Source organism: Dendroctonus ponderosae, unplaced genomic scaffold (assembly GCF_020466585.1).
Source record: "Dendroctonus ponderosae isolate FM_Combo_2020 unplaced genomic scaffold, Dpon_F_20191213v2 Dpon_F_20191213_5, whole genome shotgun sequence".
Lineage (NCBI taxonomy): Eukaryota > Metazoa > Arthropoda > Insecta > Coleoptera > Curculionidae > Dendroctonus > Dendroctonus ponderosae.
Genome location: NW_026018715.1, coordinates 6,452,106 through 6,472,729, shown reverse-complemented (window position 1 = coordinate 6,472,729; position 20,624 = coordinate 6,452,106). Strand labels below are relative to the sequence as shown.

Sequence of the window (20,624 nt, the reverse complement as noted above, 5' to 3'; positions counted from 1 at the left end):
CCATTTTAAGCATTTATAAATGCATTATCTGTAGGCTTCAATAGTATTCTGGGATGTCACCAGAGAAATTTCGTCAATTTCGAATCACCCTGCATATTATCACACAAAAACTCAACATTGTACAAACGGATGCATGGGACACGGGCTTAAGCCCTTCATGTTTAGAATCATTGCGAATTTAATTCACAGATGTCCTCTTTCTGAGATTGACATGTGTTTGAAATTTTCTTCCTTCTCGTTGATTATATCGTCATGTTTGCTTCCATTATACCACAAAGGTGCTGAAACATCTAAAGAGTCATTTATAATCAAGTTTAATTATATATTCAACTTTATTCCCCATGAATTTGCACAGAATATGAATGACGTTTAATTACACACATTTTCTAATGTCAATGTCAAAAGTCATAACAGAAATTCCAGTATCAGTAATGTCGGTGTTTGTTACAAAGATGACAGAGTACACAGAGAGCCTCTGTTGATATGTGGTTTGTTAGTAAACCGTTTTAAAAGCGAATTTTATCAACACTTTTTAAACTGCTCAAGGAAATATAGCAGTATATTTAACATCAATGTTCTTATATTGTTTGCTGCACGAATCCCATAGTAATCCCTAAAATTGTAGTCATGGAAAGCCTAGGAGATAGAGTCTATGCAGCAGAGAGAATTATGAAAAAGCGTATACGCAAGGTAAGATAATCACCAAATGCCACTTTATCAGCAGAACTAACTATTAGATCCTTCTGTCCGTAGGGTGTTGTAGAGTATTATGTCAAGTGGAAAGGTTGGAGCCAAAAGCACAACACATGGGAGCCTGAAGAAAACATTTTAGATAGTAGACTTATTCAGCAATTTGAACACTCTCACAAGGGCGAGGGTGCCAAACGGGGCCCCAAAAAGAAAGAAAAAAAAGGCCCGCCAAAAGATATAGAAACTGAAGATGAAGGTGAGTGGAACTGTAAGGAAAACAGGGCAAATCATTCAGATAACTTTTTAGGCGAGGAAAGCCAAGATGAGGGTCCGGCTCCAGATAGAACAGTTGAGAAGGAAAAAATAAAAATAGAGAAAAGTGAGGAGAAGCAGGTACCTGCATCCAACTCAAAAGACAAGGAATTTGCAAATTTCAGTGGTAGGTATACAAGGAAACATGTACCCTTAGATTAGACGCTAGTTTACGCACGTTCTGTTTTCAGTGGAAAGGAAAATTCCTAAGGAACCAGTCTCCGCAACGATTCCCATGGAGAAAGAATGCAAAGCATCACCTAAATCAAGTTCAGAAGAAGACGATATACCTCTAATGCCCAGGCTCGAGATAGGCACCAAAAGGAAAGCTGAAGTGCTCTCAAAGGAAAGTGGCAAAATTGGTGTAACAATCACCACTAGCAGTACTGCTAATGATACTCCACCCCCAGCAAAGGTATTTGTAGCTATCTTGCTCGGTAAGATTTTTGCAAATAGCAATGCCTTTAGGTAGCCAAAGTGTCTTCAAAACATCATGCTATACAATCCCCAAAAGTTCATGTGAAGCAACAACCCAAAAGCGAAGAGGATCCTGCTCCGGTCACTTCCGCCATACCATCTACAGCTAGTCCCACCATTCTCACAGCTACAGCACCAATATCCAGTCAGGTAACAACATTTTTCGAAAATGGCCTTCTTGTAGAAAGTTTCACAAAATTATAAAAACGTAAGCGGAAAGAATAGGAAAAACTTGTGATTCATTCCAAGACGTTTTCTTTCTTAACAATGAAAAAGGTAACCTTTTCAGGGTAAAACTCAGCTAGACAAAGACAACAAGCAGGCGATTACAGATGCTGCGTTACCACACTGTTCCACAAAAGAAGCAGCTTCACCTACAGAGACTGAAAAGCGACCGGAAAATATCGAGGTTAGTGGTTAACAATTTTATTGAAAACAAGCGGCGTTTTCGGGATAAACGTACTAACTGAGTCTTTAACGCAAGATTTCGTTCATTCTGGTGCCTGATCAGGACTGTTTTTTCTACAAAAATTAATAGTAGCGAGGAAAATTTAATTGAATTTAATATAATAAAATCAAATATACCCTAAACACTTACTTGTTATCAACTGTCCACACTGGTATCTGATCTAAGAGTATGGAAATTAAATTTTAAAAAATGTTTTATTTCTGGGTCTATTTTTTTGGGAGGGGGGGCCGCGGGTGCATACACACTGAAGAAACTCCAATCAAAAGAGATTTTGTTTTGTAATAAAGTCTTTCGACAAATACAAGCACTTTCGACAAATACGTCAGAATAAAGAAGGTTTGGCTCAATACTTCCTATACCCATCTTTTATAAGTCGCGAAACTTCAAGTTTCTAAAATAATTGCGGCATATTTGAGGGAATTGTATTGGAAACATTGTATCGCGGTGGTCCTAACAAATAATTGCTTAGATAAGTAAACAATTTAATATTAATTTGAGAGTAATTTAACTGTTTAATGGAAAGAAATGTTTAAAAATTTAAGTAAACAAAAGAAAATGTCTTAATAAATGTTTAAATACGCAACTTTTCTGGAGTAGCATGTAATTTTTCCTTTCTTTATTCCGGATAAAATATGACGATGATAAGTTTGAAAAGAAAATAGCGGTTAGGCTTAAACGTACTTTACTCTAACGTTGGTTGGGACAACCTTTACAAGCAGATTCCCATATAAACTCCAATGCATCTCATACTACTGAGTAGTAATATGAGATGTACATGTAGCTTCATTCCACCGCTGAATCAAGCACAAATTTCCACCACCCACACATAAAACTTGCTGGAATTTTAAGAATCAATTCAGCACACTAATTGGCTTTAAAACAAAACTAAATCTGAGAAAAATATTTCAATATACAGGTGCAGCCACGAAAGGAGGATAACAAACCAAGTGGGAAAAGCTCAAAAATTGAAAATGATTATGAAGAGTTTACAAGTTTAAGTTCGGACTATTGGTTGGCAAGAAATCCCGTGGCAAATCAAGTGTTTATTACGGATGTTAGTGTAAATTCCAAGAGTGTCACAATAAGAGAATGTAAAACTGAAAAAGGTTTTTTCAAAGTTAGGGAAGGAAAATAATCTGAATATAACCCTTCTTAAATTAATAATGCTGTTGTATGCATATAAAGTTAAAACGTGATGTTTGTATTTGCTGTTTAAACGGAACGAACGCCTCTTTACAAAATTTACATCGAGTTTACAAATAGTGTAACTAAAGCTTTGCCTAGGCTAAAACTAGGCAAAATCACTTCATAAAAATACGGGGCACAGTTTATATGAACATGGGCGTTTTATCGACAAAATCGAAAATTTATTTTGGCCAACTAATGTATTAATAAGATAATAAGGAGAAATCAGATTCATATCAAATCTACTCATTTGTTGAATATTTGGAATAGGTACAACTCGCATGAAATAAATAAAATAAATGAATCCAATTAAAATTATTTCATTCATGTGAATTGTACTTATTTATTTATTTTAGTTTTAAGGAAGATGTCCACTATGGACTCATATACATTTAATTTGAATGAATTCATCTAATTACTACAACAATATTTGTGTAAATACTCGAAAAATACGGTTACTTACTAAAGTGGCTCTGTTCTATACAGATAAAATATTGTTTTAAATGTGGAACGTTCGAATAAAGCGGAAGTAGACGTCGCTTATCGAATCCATTTAAATATTATATCTTGTATATTTACGTTCAACCAAATATTTTGAACATTTTTTATGTCTGTAGTTTTTTGACTATCTCAAACGGTTTTGAAAATATGTGCATTTTATTATATTAATTAGAATCAATGGTTAATTGCGCAGAACCGGCTACAACGTTCATGACTGCATCTCAATAATTTATTTTGATTTATTTTCCTAATAATATATAAATGTATATTTCTATAATTTATTACAATAAAATGCAAATATTTGCAAAACTTCATAGTTCATAAAATGTTCAAATCTTCAGGAGAACATTTATTATTTATTATTATTAACTATTTAAAATAAGAGACTTGACGTCTATTTTCGCTATAAACAATTTTTTTACTGCCCTTAAAAAAATTTATGGATACAGCAAAGCCGCTTTAAATTTCAGATTTATTGTGACTGTATTTTTCGAGTTACAGATGGAAGTCCATATTCGTGGGGCACTCGGTATACTTGTACAATGCCAATCAGGTTTGCTTGCATACTTTCTCAAAATTCGCTGAAGCATCTCAAGTTAATGATCTCTCAATCAAAATCGCCCCCGGTAATTTATTAATAATTGTAAATACATTGATGTCTTTTACTTAGCAAGTATAGCCATATTGACTATGTAAAAGTACTACTAGTACTATATTTTATAGTACAATTGTAAAGAATTTTGAACATTTACACACAAAAAATGTGATACTTCTTTCAAATAATGAATAAATGTTTTTTAACCGATGTAATAAATGCCCAGTTATGAAAGTGTTGAATTAATAAAAACTCGAATTTAGGGCAATTGTAGCAAAGTGTTTTACGTAAAAGTTTATTTGTTGAGAAATACCATTAATTTACTGAATAAGTACAAAGGTAATAAATAACATCCTATAAGCAAAATGCTGTTTTCTCAAAATATTGTATATAGTTGTAAATTGGTGTACATGGTTTCGATCGAATTCAAGATAAAAAAAATTGTCCCCGAAAGATATTCTGCTTATTGTTTCCATTCTATTCATAACATGAAACTGTCAAATTTGCATGTTTTTTAATAACGCTATATTCATAAATTTATTATTATTATTATTATTATTATTATTATACGTATTTATATTATTATGACAAATTTAATTGAACTATATATATATATATTGTATAATATAAATGTTTAGTGATAAGTAATTAAAAAATATCCACATTGCTAGATAGCTAATTTTGTAACGTTTTATATACAATTTCAAAACATAAATATGTATTATTTGGTTTCGCTAAATGCAATTGAATATGTAAATAATGTTGCAAGTATTTTTCCAGAGCGGATTTTGTACGAAACATGATTTTAATTTGTTTAAATTGTATTTCAGAGCTACTTATTTTACTAGTTCCTCGCATAATACGTGGAAAAAACTGTTTCGTACGCACAGAGTTTTTATAGGGTATGCTTGATCAAACTCAATTAGTGTTTATATTTTCATTATAGTGTCCACTTTCAAATGGAGTGATTTCTGCCCGGATAATAATTAAAGTTCATGCAGTTTCGATACGTAAAAACGTTTTTTTGTAATATGTTCTATTTTCGATCTATATTATCGTCTCCAAATCTGCCAGGTATCTAAAATATTCCTTATAAATTAACGAAATGTTATTATATTAACACTTGGTGCAGTCAACGCAGTGTTAAATAACTATAATTACTTTAGAACTGTTCGTTATGCAAATTCTCACGGGTAAATTGTTAAACTTATTTGGCAGAATTTGAAGCAAAAACCGTATTCAGTTTTAAGGTGCAGATTGTATGGCTGCTTTTAAGAATTTCTGTGATATCCACGTTTAAATTGATTTACGGTAATTTCCTAGGAGTCATCCTCTCGTGTTTAAAACTAAAAATGTTCTTACCCTGTAGTTGATGAACATTTCTTAATGGTGTTCTTGGGAAACTGCGTTTGTCCATCACATTTCACGCATTTAAAATCACTACTTTTGCACAGGAAAACAGAGAGTTTATTCGCTAATTATTATTAAAAAATTTGGCTCCCGGAAAATTACATAATTCATGCATAGTTTTTTTACAGGATAATTAAAAATTCAGTGCAAAAATAAGGAAAAAGTGCATATAAACATTAGTCTGCAAACGGTTCGTTTTCAAGAGTCTGAAAGTTTAAAATTACGTTGTCAAAATCAGATAAAAGTAGAGGTGTTTTTCTGACATATTTGCAAATAACTGAAAGACGGTGGCAGATAGGAAAAAATGCAAGACAAAAAAGTTTTTAAATTAACAAGGACTTAGCAAGAAAGTTGTAACAGCACAGGGTGCTGTTGTCAGCACCCTGTAGAATTTAACAATCAGTTGGCATGTCTAATAAAATAGAGCAAAATAAATTTTCTGCTTCAAATTTAAATCAACTTTGAAATCCTGTATTTTGAAAATGAAGCGTTTGCACACTAATGTTTGTATGCACTTTTTTCCATATTTTTGGACGTAAAACGCGGTTCTAAAATTAATACACTCAATTTTGAATCACCTAGTATAGCAAAGCAACTCCCTTAACATTGAACCCTTAGGAACGATGTAGTTATCTGCAAAAAACTTCATTTATACCTGATTTATTTGGTTCCAACTTGAGGTTCTATCAACTAAAACGGTTTCTTTCACTATCAAGTATTCGATATAAATATAATAATTCGCAAACCGGCAACTATTGTTAAATACCCGTGATTTATCTGGAACTGCGATTGTGACTAATAAAGGACAATGATTAGTTCAGCCAAAAATTTTACAGTAACAGACAAACTGAGCGAGTTTATGCGTTTGTATATGATTTTGCTAAGTATATTTATTGTATTGTTACATGATGTCACCTTTGAGGCGCCCAAGTAATCTCGCGAAATAGAGAGCAGGTTCGACGAAGAGTGATTCATATCAACGCTTGATATGAATATATATAAAATAAGAGAACTGAGCTTCTACCTCACGATGTTACTTGTTCATTTGAACAAAGTCTCATACTTCTCCTATTTATTCATATTGGCTGTTTACTTTGGGATGGATTGGTATTATTATACGATTTTTAATTGATTCGTTTTTTATTACCTTGTTTGTCCAACATAATTAAAGTGGGGCCAAACTATTTTTTTAATTTTATTTAATTCTCAAATATATAATAACATATTAAACGACCTACAATGAGAGAAAAAGATATTCCATATCAATTATAAAATAGAAAATACTTATACATATCGTACTTGATGGTGATATTAGACTTTTCGAGGGTTAGTTTTAATGGACTTTACTGCACACAAACAAAACGAAATTCTACTATAGTGTAAGGCTTGCTTCCAAGCTTGTCAACAAGTCAACAATTGTTGAAGAATTTGGTTTATCACCATCGGCCGTGTAGCTCCTTAATTTTATTTTTAAATCACTTTCATATTGCACAATGGATAGTTGCCTTATTAAAAAATATACATATTTGCTCTAGTGAAAGAAATATTCGTGTATCATCACTAACAGTAATTACAATAAACACGTAAACTGCTGATTACTGTAAAAGCTTCCCTTTTTATCCAGGAATTTCAAAAAAAGTATCCCTTATTTTTCGACGCAAAAGAACATTGAACACTACTGAGCGTGTCAGTTCTCTTAAGGAAATCAGACTAGCTTTAGACTTTATTTTAGCGAATCTCCAGAATTGAACGATTTGACTAGCAAAAATTATACAAATAATGAAACTTGGAATTTTCAATAATTAGGTACTTACCGCGACAGGAACGGGGAATATGTCACCGAATTCTTGCTTTTAAACTTTAACAGTAGCAGGCACTTCCACTATGGAATTGTACCTGTTTATTTTCCTTCCTTTCAGCAGCTTTATATTATCACTTATGGAAGAACGTTTCGAGAAATAGTCTACTAATGGCTGAGCGTTTAGAATCGAGGCAAGGAATTGTTCCACTGTGATGTACCACTGAATTTCTGTTCTCGGTGTAGATGGATTGCCATTTTTGTCTGGAGTCTGCAAAAACAAAATACAATTCTTACCATCTGCAGATTCATCAATGCTAGCTTTCTCAGAACAGTTACCTCAGCTTCATCTGTAACATGAGATTGAGCACAAGCGGCTGCAGCCGCTGTTGCAAGACTATCCTCGCTTTCATCTCTGCCCACAAAAAACTGCTTTCCTACATCGCCTAATTCTAAAAGTAGCGTGCCTACATCTGCGATAGCGTGGTAAGTATCCTAAATTCATTAATTTACTATAAGCAAGGGATAAGACTAAGGTCGTAAGCGACTTACCAATTCTTCCGGCTCTGTTTGGAAAATATCATACACGGTCTTCCACAGAGTAATGAAATGCGTTTGAGACATTCTCGGCACGCCTTTCATTTCCGCTTTACTATCCTTAGATTGTACCAGATTTCTCAGGCTGGTTAAACTTTTGTTTTCCCATTCTTTTAAGCTGGATCCTTCTACAAAACTGACTTGGCTTCCGATGGAATTGTCCACTGAAGGCTGGGTATTTAATGTTTTCCTATAATTAAATTTGTTGCTTGTTAAATTAAATAAATAAAACGTTTTTTTGGCCAAAAAAAATTATTTAATTCAAAAAGTCAATGACTTATCAAACGACCCTCGTATTTAGTAGAAAACGTTGCAGAATGTTAGATCTTATAAAATCCAATAAATATTTTACACAACTTAAATTGTTTTGAACGTTGAACCAGCGCATCATTATCCAGTAAAAACAATTTTAATACAGCAAAAAAACAGTTTTTTAAATTCAAAGTTAGTCGTAGTGGTATTTCATTTAAAATCTTAACGCATGCAAATAATTTTAACTATTTAATTTTTATTTACATTAATTTAAAAGTTTGTATTAAAATAACTGTTGGTCTGAGGATTTTACTTCAAATATTAATTATTACGCCCACAATTGGAACTTAACACGATTTTAACCACAATTTAATTTTGCTTGAAAATGATTCGTGGCGCGAAAACTCAAGAGAGCTTTTTGTAAAGCAATTGAAGGGTGAATTTTTTTTTAATCAATGGCACACAATTTTTTTTTAAATATTAGACTAAAAAATGTTTAATTCAATAGAATCATAGCCACGCGAAACCTTTTAGCATCTGCAAAATTTCTTTCATATCTTGTGTAGAATTCTTGTTGCTTGTTCACAGTTACTAGTTAAATCGTTTTAAACTCAAAATTCCATTTAATCGCAATAGAAAAACAATAATACAAAACATGAAAAGCAAAAAATGTTATGCTCATGAGAAGCAGCGGCCAGAAATTAGTACATTTAGGACATGGTGAACATAAAGAAATAGGAATGGAAACAAACAGTATAGTTAAAAAGCTTGAAATTACTGAAGCAAAATTACATAAAAATAATATTAGTTCAGAAGCGGTTAAACTTTTTTAATGGCATATTCAGAGTAAAGTCCACTTTATAATTAATTACTAGCATGCCAACATTGAAGATCTTGGGCACCAAAGGCATTTTTCGCAAAACGATCATTTTTTCCACGAAACGTTTCAATGAAAACGTAAATTATTCACACAAGCAAAATGTTGGACTAATGAACTTCTTAAATTGCTGAGTGAATTAAAATAGTTTTTTTCGGGAAAATCAATCGATCATTACTTGATTATCAGTCATAAAGTAATGTTTCCCAAAATGCGCCATTCTCGAGCCCTAAATATTGACGAAATACTGCAGGACTCTGCATATGATCTATCTCTTTTTGCAACTTAGTATTGATGTCGCATTTACATTTTAATTTCACGTGTTTGTCCCAATTTGCAGAAATGAAATACAGTGAGTCCCAGACGTAATGTCTAAATTCAGCGGTGGGTTTTTCGGAAAACTAGATCTCCAACAAGTAGAAGAAGAAGAAAAAGTTTCTGAAATAAATCGATCCTTTTCAGGACTTCAGAAATTTGAAGGAAATAATAACAAAAAAAGTCACATGTGCACCTAGAAATTGTTTGGTTCGAGCTCTTTCCCAAAAAACAGCGGAATTTTAAATAAAGTTACAATTACTTCCGAAAGTCACTATATAAGTTTTACTAAGAAAAACGATAATTAGGCACAAAAAAACAATATACCGACGAAGGGCAAGTATTATGATAGCCATAATGGTAGCCAAAACCTTATGAAAATTAGCCAATTAATGTCCAAACGAGATTAACTTCATTGCCCCTTATATTGATAGAATAACAATCAAGTATCCTAATTTCGCAAAGGTCAACAATTAATCCACCAGTATGGAAAAAACAATTTTTGCCACATTTCACTAAAAGATGTCATTCATCATCGCATCAAAATTCCAATTATGAGTCCCACAGTACCACAATACAAGATCTTGGTGCACGAAAACACTATCAGCATTCTCACTAAGTACACTTTTCATTTAAAAAATGGTTTCCAGAATACTCGTCTCAGCCCCAGCTCCGATTCCCATAACGCTCCCTCAATCTTGGAAACTTGGAGCATTCAACAGAAAGACTTTGGGAAGAACTTCAAAGAACCAATTGAGGTGGGAGTTTGGTTTTGAGGAACTAGCTATGAACCAATGGGGATTTTGTGGGTTTTCAGAAATTATAGCAAATTTTCCAGGAGTAGTTGTCCACCAAAGCCAGATGCAAAAAAATGTCCCCAACCAATCGAGGACGTTTGCGAGCCACCCAATGAAAAATCCGGCAAACGCGAAACAGGCCCAGAGGTCACTCCTTGTAGTCCAGAATGCCGAAAGGGGACTCCGAATTTACCTCCTCGCGGTTGCCTACCATGGGAAAAAGGGGCTGAATTATGTCCAGAAAAAGAACCAACAAGGCAAGTAACCAATCGCCTAATGATGTCTCCTGTTAAACTTCTATTTTTTTATGGTAGAAAATTAATTAGTGCCACTTGTGAACACTTGTGCCAACCTTATGTCGGACAAGGCATCATTGACAAATTAAAAGTATCCGCGTGCGAGTACCGAAGATTTGAGAAGTGCTTCATAAAAGAAAAAGATGCCAGCCAGTGCTTAGAGCTTGGGCCTAATATTGCCCTATCTCGCAAAGTAATATATCTAGATTATGTTTTCCAATGTTATAAATATTTCCAAACGTTTGCAGATATACCCAATGGCACATGCTGAACAGAAAAAATATCTACCAGGCTGTCCAATCAAGTCCCATCATTTTGTAAGACCAAAAACCGAACCAGAATGTTGAAAATATTAAAATACCTACTACTGTTCGTGTAATGAATATTCCTTTATTACTAGAAAAAATGTACGAATTTTTATTGAAGACTTAGATAATTTTACTGAAGTTTCAGTTGGAGTTCAGTAAATTAGTTCTTAAGTTAAATAGAGACAAACCTGGTGTGATAGTAAGCAAAGTGTTTCTTTCTGGAAGTTTTAAGCATATGTTTTTGAAGGTTTTCAATTAAGGGCCGCCTGTTTAAAAGGGTTCTGCAATCGCGTGAAAAACTATTTACTTGCTGACTAGTCAAAACTGTGAGCTAGTCAAAAAATATTGAGAATAAGGATGCAATTCTGGACTATTTAACGGACCGATTTCGTCCTGAAAACTGCCAACATTTCCTTATCGATTGTTCTCTTTCTAAAAAGGCCATTTAGTTCTCTCCCGAATGATGTAAAAATAATTTCTTCTTCGTCATTCTTGCTCATTTTGCTTCCGAGAAATGAGCAACAACGGGACGGAAAACATGAAATTTTCGCATAACTTGCTACAAATTTCGCTTTCTGGGTCAAAACTACTCGAATTTCCTCACCGAAGTTGTTATGACTGTGAATTCTGTGGCTCAAATGGAGCTTGAGAAACTTCTAAAAATGCAGCGCCATGTTTGAGTCGGTTTTGCAACTCAAAAAAAAACAGGCAAATCTAAAACTTCTTGAAATCAGAACTTTTTTGAGAAAACTGCCACTATTTCCTTATCGATGCTTCGCTTTCTAGAAAGGCCATTTATTTCTCTCTGGAATGATGTAAAAATAAGCGCACTTGCTCATTTTACTTCCGAGAAATGAGCAAAAACGGGACGGAAAACATAAAATCGTGCACCTAAGTGTCTGATATTCAAATTTCGCTTTCTGGGTCAAAACTGCTCGAATTTCATCACTCATGTTGTGATGGCTGGATCGAATTTTCAATTCTCTATCCAACGATGCCAAAACGAATTCTGTGGCTCAAATAGGTCTTGAGAAACTTCGAGAAAAGCAGCGTCATAACGAAAATTTTTCTAATTTCATAGACAGCAAAAGACTGATTTTCAACTACATGACCCCCCTGAATTGAAAGCTGGATCCGCCCCTGAACAACTCGGAAAAAAACAGCACTAAAAATACCCGCTTATATAGCATTGTTAACCATTAATGCCACATTTAAATTCACGTCACTTTCACATCTATTCCAAATCATTGTCACCTCATTAAAAAACTTAAATTATGCTCAAACCATTATCGTCAAACCCTTCACTTACGAGAAATCTATCGTTTAATATCTTTAAAAAGCGTGCGAACTGCTGCGACAAAGAACCTGCCAAACCAACGCCAAAGTAAGAACTTCGTAAACAATTGTAAAACTAGAGTAAATTATTTTTTTTATTACATTATTGTAGCTCCTAATATTCTGCCTGAACAACATACGATATTTTACAATACCACAGTTTCACGTATTTTCAGCCACAAATGTTTGGCAAAAATCACTTTTTTTAGCTGTGTAACATGCAAGGATCACAAGAATAGTTTCGAACCAGTAACTGCTCATCATCAGCGTTTTGGTTGTTATTTCCAAGCTCAAATCCTATCGAGAGAAATAATAAATTCGAAATCGGTCGGAAGTGATTGATAGCGAAACAACTAAAAACAAAATTTTTGCAAGTATCCATATTTAGATACTTTGCAGGAATCGCACGCTCTGATTCTCTCATTAAACATATCTATTTGTTTTCACTTAAGAAATGTTGAATGCCCTTCGTTAACGATATATAAAAAACGATCGCTAGAAATCATTGTTTTGCTCACCCATAAGCAGATAACAAATTCGTTTTTACGCAGTATAAATACACGACACCATTAAATTTTCTAAGTAGGTATTACAATAACTGGAAAACTTTATGTTTTCACAATGAAAATTGTTGAAACATTGTTATTCTTTTAAAGCATTTTAAATAAGCACTTCCTAGACAAAACCATACCCGTTTACTTGACTATTTTGAATAACGCAAGCGATCAAAATGCATGATATGTAACCCCATGAAACGTCCAACATTGCAGATACACTGTGCAAAAAACGTGCGAACCATCGATATTCGAGATTTGGAAGCCAAAAATCCCAGAACTGAATGCTTGCAACTATCCTACTATCAAAACAAGTATGATGATGCCATACAATCACAAGACTTGTACCGCTGGAATGAATTTTCGCGAAAAAACGCGCTGTGAAATTGAGGCAGAAGCGCGAGAATGTCAGAAAATGAACCATCCGAAGTGGATACAAAAATGCCCACCAGCATCAAAAATCAAGGCAAGTGTACAAGCTAGGATAAGAACCCCATGCTGATTATTGTTTTGGACATTTTTAGATATCTGAGCCAATAACACCGATGAAGGCGTCAATGGTCACGTGCAAAGGCGCAAATGGCAGCCAAAAGAAAATTGCGAAAAAATCGTTAAGAGATAAATGTGACCCTCCGGTTCCAGAAGGTGATTGGAACCCGGATGGTCATTTAAGCTGATAAATTGATTCATCTAAATACAACACAAGTAACATTTGTATTAATTGTAATTTTCATACTTACTGCCATTGGAAGCAGTTGCTACTTGTAGGAGTACCAGGTGACCGATCTTCCAATATATTGAGCGAATCGATACTCTTTTCAAGATTCTTCTCCGCTGTGCTAAAAAAATCAGTCGCTTCAGAAGCGATTTCTGCCCCGGATTCATTCTTTTCCGGAGACTCAATGTCCGACATGCACAGTAAGGGCGGCAAATGAATAGTGTAGAGCAATTTCAGTCTTTGTATGGCATCCGCTGTAGAAGTCAGTCCAAGAGCTCCAGCCAACTCTCGGAAATTTAAATAGCCATCTCTGTTACTATCCATTAACTGTATATTGAAAAATTTAGTGGCTGGCTTAAGAGCGGGGTAAAACACTTACATTGAATATTCTTGCAGCTAACGACTCCGCCGTTTCACCTTTTCCCCATGGTGATAGCGCGGCGAAGAGAATTTTAAAATAATCGAAGTCTATTTTATAAGCTTCATACGGTTGTAAGCTGGGATCGTGCTTATCTGGGATATGCTTTTTTTGACTGATAATCTCTTCTCTGACTAGACCAAGTAATTCCTATAAAACAGACAATTGTGGGTTTTTCACAGAAAAAAGTGGTTAACTACACTTTTTAAATCGCTGTATTTATGATTTAGCAACATTTACCAAAATTTAGATTTAAAATACAGTGTTAATTAGAACTTCATCAACAATCATGGCATTTTGCGCCATTGTTGGTTCTCCGATATGACCGAGATCTCCGAGTCTTTTAAATTTTATATGTAACGAAGCAGAAAAAAAAGATATTTCTAGGCCACAAAACTGGCAGGCTGAATATTAACTCGACCTGCAAATGTAACTGCTATATTTACCTGTAACTCTGGTTTCGTAAAATAACCATCTCCAATCACACATCTTAAAACATTTCGTTCGCAAGTATCTTCCAACTCTTGCACTACCCGCAGTCTATGTTTGAGTCTCAATCGTTCTATTTGGCCCGTGCTCAAACAGCCATATCGTCTGTACGCTTCGTAAATTAACACTTGGATTGAAACCGTCTGGAAATTTAAACAATATCGCTCGTAGACAAATTAATTATTTACTCATTTCCACTCACCCGTTTTTGTTCGTCATAGCTCTTATTTCTAATGGCACCTCGGCCTTCATCGTTAAAAATTCCCATCAAATACTCGGATAAAAGCTGCATTGCTTCACCTATTTCGAAAAAATACTTCATAAATTCTAGAAACCAGTTAAACAATTAATATTTCACCTTCATCTTTACACTGTAGAAGTTTGTCTTGATTCCACTCCAACAACGTTAATGCCACTTGGAAAATCACTTTAGCACCATCGTAGAAAAAACAGTCCATGACGTTCACAGCGGACTCATAGGGCATTACGCACAGAAATATTGTTAAGAACCAGGAAAGAGATATCATATTCATCATACCTAGAAACATTAAAATAAAAATAAACTTTCAAATTGACTATTAACGCTGATAGTTTTTACCCAACTGCAGCAATCTATCATGTAAATTAGGCAAGTATTCTAAGGTAAGCTCGTCTAAAATTCCTTGATCCACAACAGCACCAACTACTCTTTGGTTGTAATAGTCTGGCAGTAAATTTTCACACAAAGTGACCAAGAGCCAAAACGCCTCTTCCTCCTTGCAATAAATTAAAAGCACCGAAGCTGAAATCAAAATTTATAATCGGTCATCTATGGTTAATAATCGAAAACTCACATACTTAGGTACAATTGATTGCAAATAATTTACAAATGTTTACAAGATTTGTTGGGGTTTAAAGTCTTAACGTTTTAAGAAAACTTAAACAATTGCAATTTAATATGAAAAAAAAAGTGCTGCATAGATTCATAAATAATTAAATAAATACAAATATTCACAAGACGAACAAATAAACTTACCAACAATATTCATAGCCTGGCAATATCCTATACTAGGATTGTGTAAAGCATACGCGCATAGAACTCTTCTTAAAGCGTCTATGCCGATTTCACTCTGAAATGCTGGATGCTCAGGGAGAGATCTGTAATAGAATCAAGTATAAGAATTCAGTCAATTTTACACAAAAATTTCACTAAAATACCTGTGAAGATCCCTTTCAATCTCATCATTTGCCGTTGACTGTTTCTGTAGGGCTTTATCTACAAGGGACCGGTAATACCCAGGATGTGCTGCTTTAACATTTAACGCCCCTATAAGATGATAATAGCAGAGATTAGTAGATCTCTGAATAATAGAATCTCTGATAATAGTGGTGTTGTTTTAAAACAAAACATAAATGTTTAGTTGATATGCAGCTATATTATTAAAAGATCAACCATTAAAAGTCTTATGTCCCGTCCAGATCTAACGGACGCCGCGGCTCGGACTGGACAGAGTAGAATAAACAGTTCATACACACATGCGTGTTTTATTCATTAAAGCTGTTATTTTATTAGGAAGATTAGTTATTTGAAAACTGCAACTATTTACCAGAAAAAGACATCCAAATTTCCATTCTTAGATGATCTGGAATACCACCTAAAACCAGCTTTGCAACATCTGTCGTTCTATACATAGAAACGCCTCTTCCAAATGTATTAAAGTGTTCTTCCCATTCTTTGGCCTTTAGCTGCTGTCGTTTGCTCACCTCAGGTATCGGGCTTAAGGGAAACATCGTCATAAGGGCTTTCTGCGGCTTCCAAACAGGTTCCGTATCTATTAGAGGATCGCTTGCCCTATCCCCATTAAATCTGAAGCAATCAGAATTTTTTATATATTTTATAGATTCATTTACGTCTTCCGGTTACTTACACTTGCATTTCCTGTGTTCTGGCCAGTAACTCCGATAATTTAACAACGACGAAATCACGATCCAAAATTTGGGCAAAAATAAAATTGGTTCTATTTAAGGAATTTCCCATAGTAACAATAATTGCCTTTTCCAGCGACTGATTTGATGTGTTAGTTTCTATTTTTTCTGCGACAATAACATCTCTCAGAGGAATAACAACGCTAACTTGGGCTTTCACCTAAATAATTATAAACATTAAGAACCCCATTCATGGTAAAACTAGTCTACTTACTTTACTTTCAAAGCAGATGTAGTTTTGCGACAAAAATAGTCTCCCAGAAACATGTTTTCGGTTGAAAGGGGTCATTAATGTACAGTCGATAGAACCATCTAACTTCTCTGTAGATGGAAGTCTGAACAACATTCTGTACGCTTCCGACTGAGCTCGTGCATCTAAGTCTCTTTTCAGAAATGAGGCTTTTTTAGGGACGTTTTTGCTATAAAAGTTAAACAGCTTTTTTAATATGCACAAATGGTGAGTTACATGCTCTGTTTAATATTATCTAATTATCGTCACTTTCATTCATTAAAATTTGCTTTTTGTGCGAATGAACCAAATTAAGTCTTATTTGTAGATAGTCCGAGAGTAAAAACATTCCAATATTTCTATAAGAAATAAATAGAGATTTAAATAGAAGATGGGGTATAAAGACTAAATACAGATCTTGAAAGATATTCAAAATGTAGACCAAAAATAATGCTGCTTAATAATTAAATAAATAACTAAAGGAAATTTAAATAATTTTAGTAAATTAAGCGATGTGTCTTAAAACGAGTGTTCTAAGTCAAACTCACCTTAACTTATTTAAAAGTTCCTTGTCCTCCCGATAGCTTTTCTTATCATCAATGAGTCTGTAAATACATCCGATTAGATACATTTTTTTTAACTCACAAACTACCTTTTTACTGCCAAATCTACCAGTTGTTCCATCAGAGTGTACGTCTCGTTTTTTGTGAGAAACATACTAAAATGGTACTCTTTTTCTCTTGTAACAATTCTTATACTGTCTGGAAAGAGCATGCTGTTCTTTTTGTTAAGTTCAGTCACCTCTGACCACCTATAAAATAAAATCGGAATAAATAAATGAAAAAAATGCGGTGATAAATTACCTTATACAAACTTTTGTGTCTGTTCCCAAAATAAATGCATAAAAACAACAGTAATTTATTGACAAGTACATCCACCCTTGCCTAGGTAATTTTCCTTTCCAATAACTACAATCAATTTGAGAAAAAAGCAAGATTAAAGACTAATAAACAAAACATGATCAGAAAAACTCACCTACATGAATAATAATTCACAAGTTTTTCATCTTTAGGTAATCCAAACAACCGTTGAAATTTATCAGAAGTTACTTTGAAGGCATTGGAGTCTTCATCTAAACAAATTAAAATTCAACTTAAAATATTGCACGCTAAAGTTTCTAATTATAATAAATCTTCGCTAATTTTCTTCGTACCTTCGACTTCCTCTTGGTTGACTGCGATTACAGCTTCAATTTTACAATTCACAAAGTCAGTGATGTCGTCTTCATTATCAAATGAGTGCAACGTTTCACAAACATTTTCAAATAGCCATTCCCAATCTTTTAGAATCTCATATTTCGTCATACCACGAGCTATTACTAAAAATTGTATCTTTGTTGATGATCGAGCTATTATTGGATTTTGTGATTTCAAATGTGAAGAATATTGTTCTATAAATTGTCGCTCGTATTTAAATTTTCTTAATTTAATTTAACATTGGACAATTATTCTTATTTCTCTTTTTATAAAATTTATATTTTTTTTCGGCTTTGAGTTGATACCAAGAAAAAAGCGTATGGACACAAGAAACCAAAGGAAAACAGTACTACATAATGTGTGTATGAGATTTTCAAAAACTCTGGTTTGAAGAAATTGACTCGATTCAAGGAGTTTTCAATAATGCTATTGCACCTCATAAGCTTTATTCGACTTGAAACCTAAAAGGGTATTTTGATGACAAACTAAAATACTTTAGAAAATCGCTAAAACACCGAAGTAATTCCAAATTGGCAGTTTTCCCTTGTCCTCAGGATGTTAAGCCCTGTATGGAACCAAAAAAACCGACTTTTTTATTACTTAATTGAAGATCGAAACCGCTCAACAGAAAAAGGTTCCGTCGTCAAATTTGGACCGCCGACTTTAGAACTGGATCTCTTCTAATTGCTGTTTGAAGCCTTATCTAGTGCAGTTCTTTTTTCGGTCAGTGTGTATTTAAAAAAAAAATAGTACTTCAGATAAAATTTCTACAGGGTGGAGAAAATTGAACAGAAGGTCGTTTTTTTATTATTAAAACACCAGAAACATAAAGACAGACTAGATATCTCAAAGCTGTTGTATGTCTGCTGTACATTACTTTTATTTACAGCGTGACCAAAAAACAACAACTTTGTGGTGTTGCAGTGATAATTTTTTTCCTGCTGGACTGATTTTCAAAATTTAGAGCTCTTGTTGAAGCGAAACGACTTGAGATCAAAATTCATTATAAAGGGTTGCACTAAAAGCTACCCTGACTAAAACTGCCACTGAATTCAGGGAGTCTGGCAGACTTTCAATTAGAGTGAAGTTTACTTTCAAACAATCCTTTATTCATGCCACCCGGTCTATGAACACATTTCTACAAACGGAAATGTTATCACTGCATCCGATATTAGCGAAAAATTAAAAAACCATTATGAAATATGAGGCCTATATTTAAGCTTTTGGTGTTGAAATAAAAAAACCGTTTTTTTTTTGATCGACTGGGAACATGACAAACATTCAGAAAATGCTGCATTGTCTCATTATCCACCGTGGAGAAACTTTGTCTGAAGAAGTCAATTTTTGCAAAAGCACCCATCGGCAGAAAAACAATTAGACTAGATAACGCTTGAAACGAAAACAAAATCGCTTTTAGCGATCAGAAGGCATCCAATTCCAAAGTCCTATAAAAAGCTAATTAACAGCTGGTTCCTTGCTATTAACTCCCAATGATGATCACCTTGTATAGTGCAGTTTAAAAAGCGTTTTATAGGTATCTAAATATAATATTTCCAGAGGAAATACAATAGGCTATTATCTATTACAGATAAGAAATTGATATGGGTCTATTGTAATAAAGCAATAATTGTTATATTTTTTCTTACGATAATACACTTCTGAATTAGGTGTTTGGTGTAAAATCCTGTATGGGGCTGGCTTAGTATCGAAAATACTATCCATAGTCCCAACCAAAAGGGATGAAAGGCCTTTAACGCTACCATGGCCTTTTCTATGCTGAAGGACAAAGTATATGGAAGTCTCTTCCGTTTCCCTATAGACAGTAAATCTAGTATAATTACATCCAACAAACAAGCGGTTAAACAACAACTGTTATCTGTTTACTTTGTTTATTTAAATAATATTTGTCATTACTTTCATTCTAATAAGAATTTTAATTGATCTAGATATGCTGATCCATTAATACTGATTGAATCTTTAATATGCTTATTTTGATTAGATATCTTAGATTTAAAGAGTCTATCTACAGTTTTTGAACTCTCTAGTCTAGAGAACTATTTGCGATAGGCACCTACGCTTCGTAACACATGTTGCCGACACTTTTATCTACGTTACGGGAGCTAAATAGCTTTCCTCTTGATAATAAAAAATATTGATAGTGCATTTGGACTTATGTACCTACACAATTCAGAAATTTCAATATATTATTTGCTTAATAGTAAACTGTTGTAAGTGAAACTTCCCATTTAGATATATAAAAACAAACTTGTTCCACCATTCTAGACTTAAAATTGAATTTTATGCCTTGATCAACTGTTTACATAGGGCCTTTTTGATTATTGAATTTAAATTATTTGAAAATCGCCTTCCTCACCAGAACGCATTGGCAATGAGGACTTCTTCGGGCTTCACAAACATGTTGAAGAACAGGAAATCGGCTTATTCAAGCTCGATGTAAAAAAAATACTTTTATCAACTCTTCAAACAAACTGTTTCTCTATCACAAAACATTGCTTCAATAAGCACACGAATTTCACAAATAGAAAAGTAATATGGATTGTTCCTTTACTGTTTAATACAATAGAGTAACACCGATATCAACATTAGAATAAGGAACGAAGGAATAAAGAAATAAAATGGTTTTATCTAAACGAAAACAGCTAAACACTGTGTTTTGATAACAAATTGCAATAAATGTCAAAACTGTATTGTCTTTTAGTAAAAATCAGCTGTTTATTAATTGACATACAGACATCTACATATGAAATTTGAAGAATGGTG

At 33.7% G+C, this 20,624-nt stretch overlaps 5 protein-coding genes across 6 annotated transcripts in view; 3 read left to right on the top strand and 2 right to left on the bottom strand.

Moving 5' to 3' along the window:
- Window positions 1-6,628, bottom strand: part of LOC109539544 (kinesin heavy chain) — a 36,203-nt gene extending 29,575 nt beyond the window's left edge. Inside the window, exon 1 of the mRNA XM_048667025.1 lies at window positions 5,592-6,628. Within this exon, the coding sequence (XP_048522982.1) occupies window positions 5,592-5,609 (18 nt within the window). The 5' untranslated portion in view covers window positions 5,610-6,628. The remainder of the gene's footprint in view (window positions 1-5,591) is intronic.
- Window positions 397-3,415, top strand: LOC109539654 (polycomb group protein Pc). The gene is made up of 7 exons (XM_019907540.2): window positions 397-690; window positions 754-946; window positions 998-1,129; window positions 1,194-1,417; window positions 1,471-1,629; window positions 1,769-1,888; window positions 2,865-3,415. Exons 1-7 carry the CDS (start codon window positions 628-630, stop codon window positions 3,081-3,083), a joined length of 1,110 nt encoding a protein of 369 aa, XP_019763099.1. The 5' UTR covers window positions 397-627; the 3' UTR covers window positions 3,084-3,415.
- A 193-nt stretch (window positions 6,629-6,821) lies between the features above and the next one.
- On the bottom strand, window positions 6,822-20,561 carry LOC109539614 (TBC1 domain family member 9). The gene is made up of 21 exons (XM_019907477.2): window positions 20,218-20,561; window positions 19,490-19,656; window positions 17,801-17,965; window positions 17,623-17,719; window positions 17,451-17,555; window positions 17,240-17,398; window positions 17,136-17,192; window positions 16,573-16,777; window positions 16,301-16,518; window positions 15,980-16,239; window positions 15,591-15,699; window positions 15,409-15,530; window positions 14,992-15,174; window positions 14,752-14,931; window positions 14,596-14,693; window positions 14,351-14,536; window positions 13,866-14,054; window positions 13,509-13,813; window positions 7,990-8,224; window positions 7,777-7,932; window positions 6,822-7,708 (listed from the first exon to the last, which is right to left on the bottom strand). Exons 1-21 carry the CDS (start codon window positions 20,259-20,261, stop codon window positions 7,493-7,495), a joined length of 3,456 nt encoding a protein of 1,151 aa, XP_019763036.2. The 5' UTR covers window positions 20,262-20,561; the 3' UTR covers window positions 6,822-7,492.
- Window positions 9,957-11,082, top strand: LOC125504668. Of its 2 annotated transcripts, none has more exons than XM_048667037.1 (4): window positions 9,957-10,236; window positions 10,317-10,532; window positions 10,590-10,764; window positions 10,820-11,082. In XM_048667037.1, exons 1-4 carry the CDS (start codon window positions 10,118-10,120, stop codon window positions 10,916-10,918), a joined length of 609 nt encoding a protein of 202 aa, XP_048522994.1. In that variant the 5' UTR covers window positions 9,957-10,117; the 3' UTR covers window positions 10,919-11,082. The 2 variants fall into 2 exon arrangements, with proteins under 2 accessions (XP_048522994.1, XP_048522993.1); XM_048667036.1 differs by having other exon boundaries at window positions 9,959-10,236; window positions 10,296-10,532.
- LOC125504669 lies at window positions 12,071-13,485 on the top strand. Its single transcript, XM_048667039.1, has 3 exons — window positions 12,071-12,263; window positions 12,985-13,234; window positions 13,293-13,485. The coding sequence occupies exons 1-3, from the start codon at window positions 12,154-12,156 to the stop codon at window positions 13,443-13,445; spliced, it is 513 nt and encodes a 170-aa protein (XP_048522996.1). The 5' UTR covers window positions 12,071-12,153; the 3' UTR covers window positions 13,446-13,485.
- Window positions 20,562-20,624: the final 63 nt, after the last annotated feature.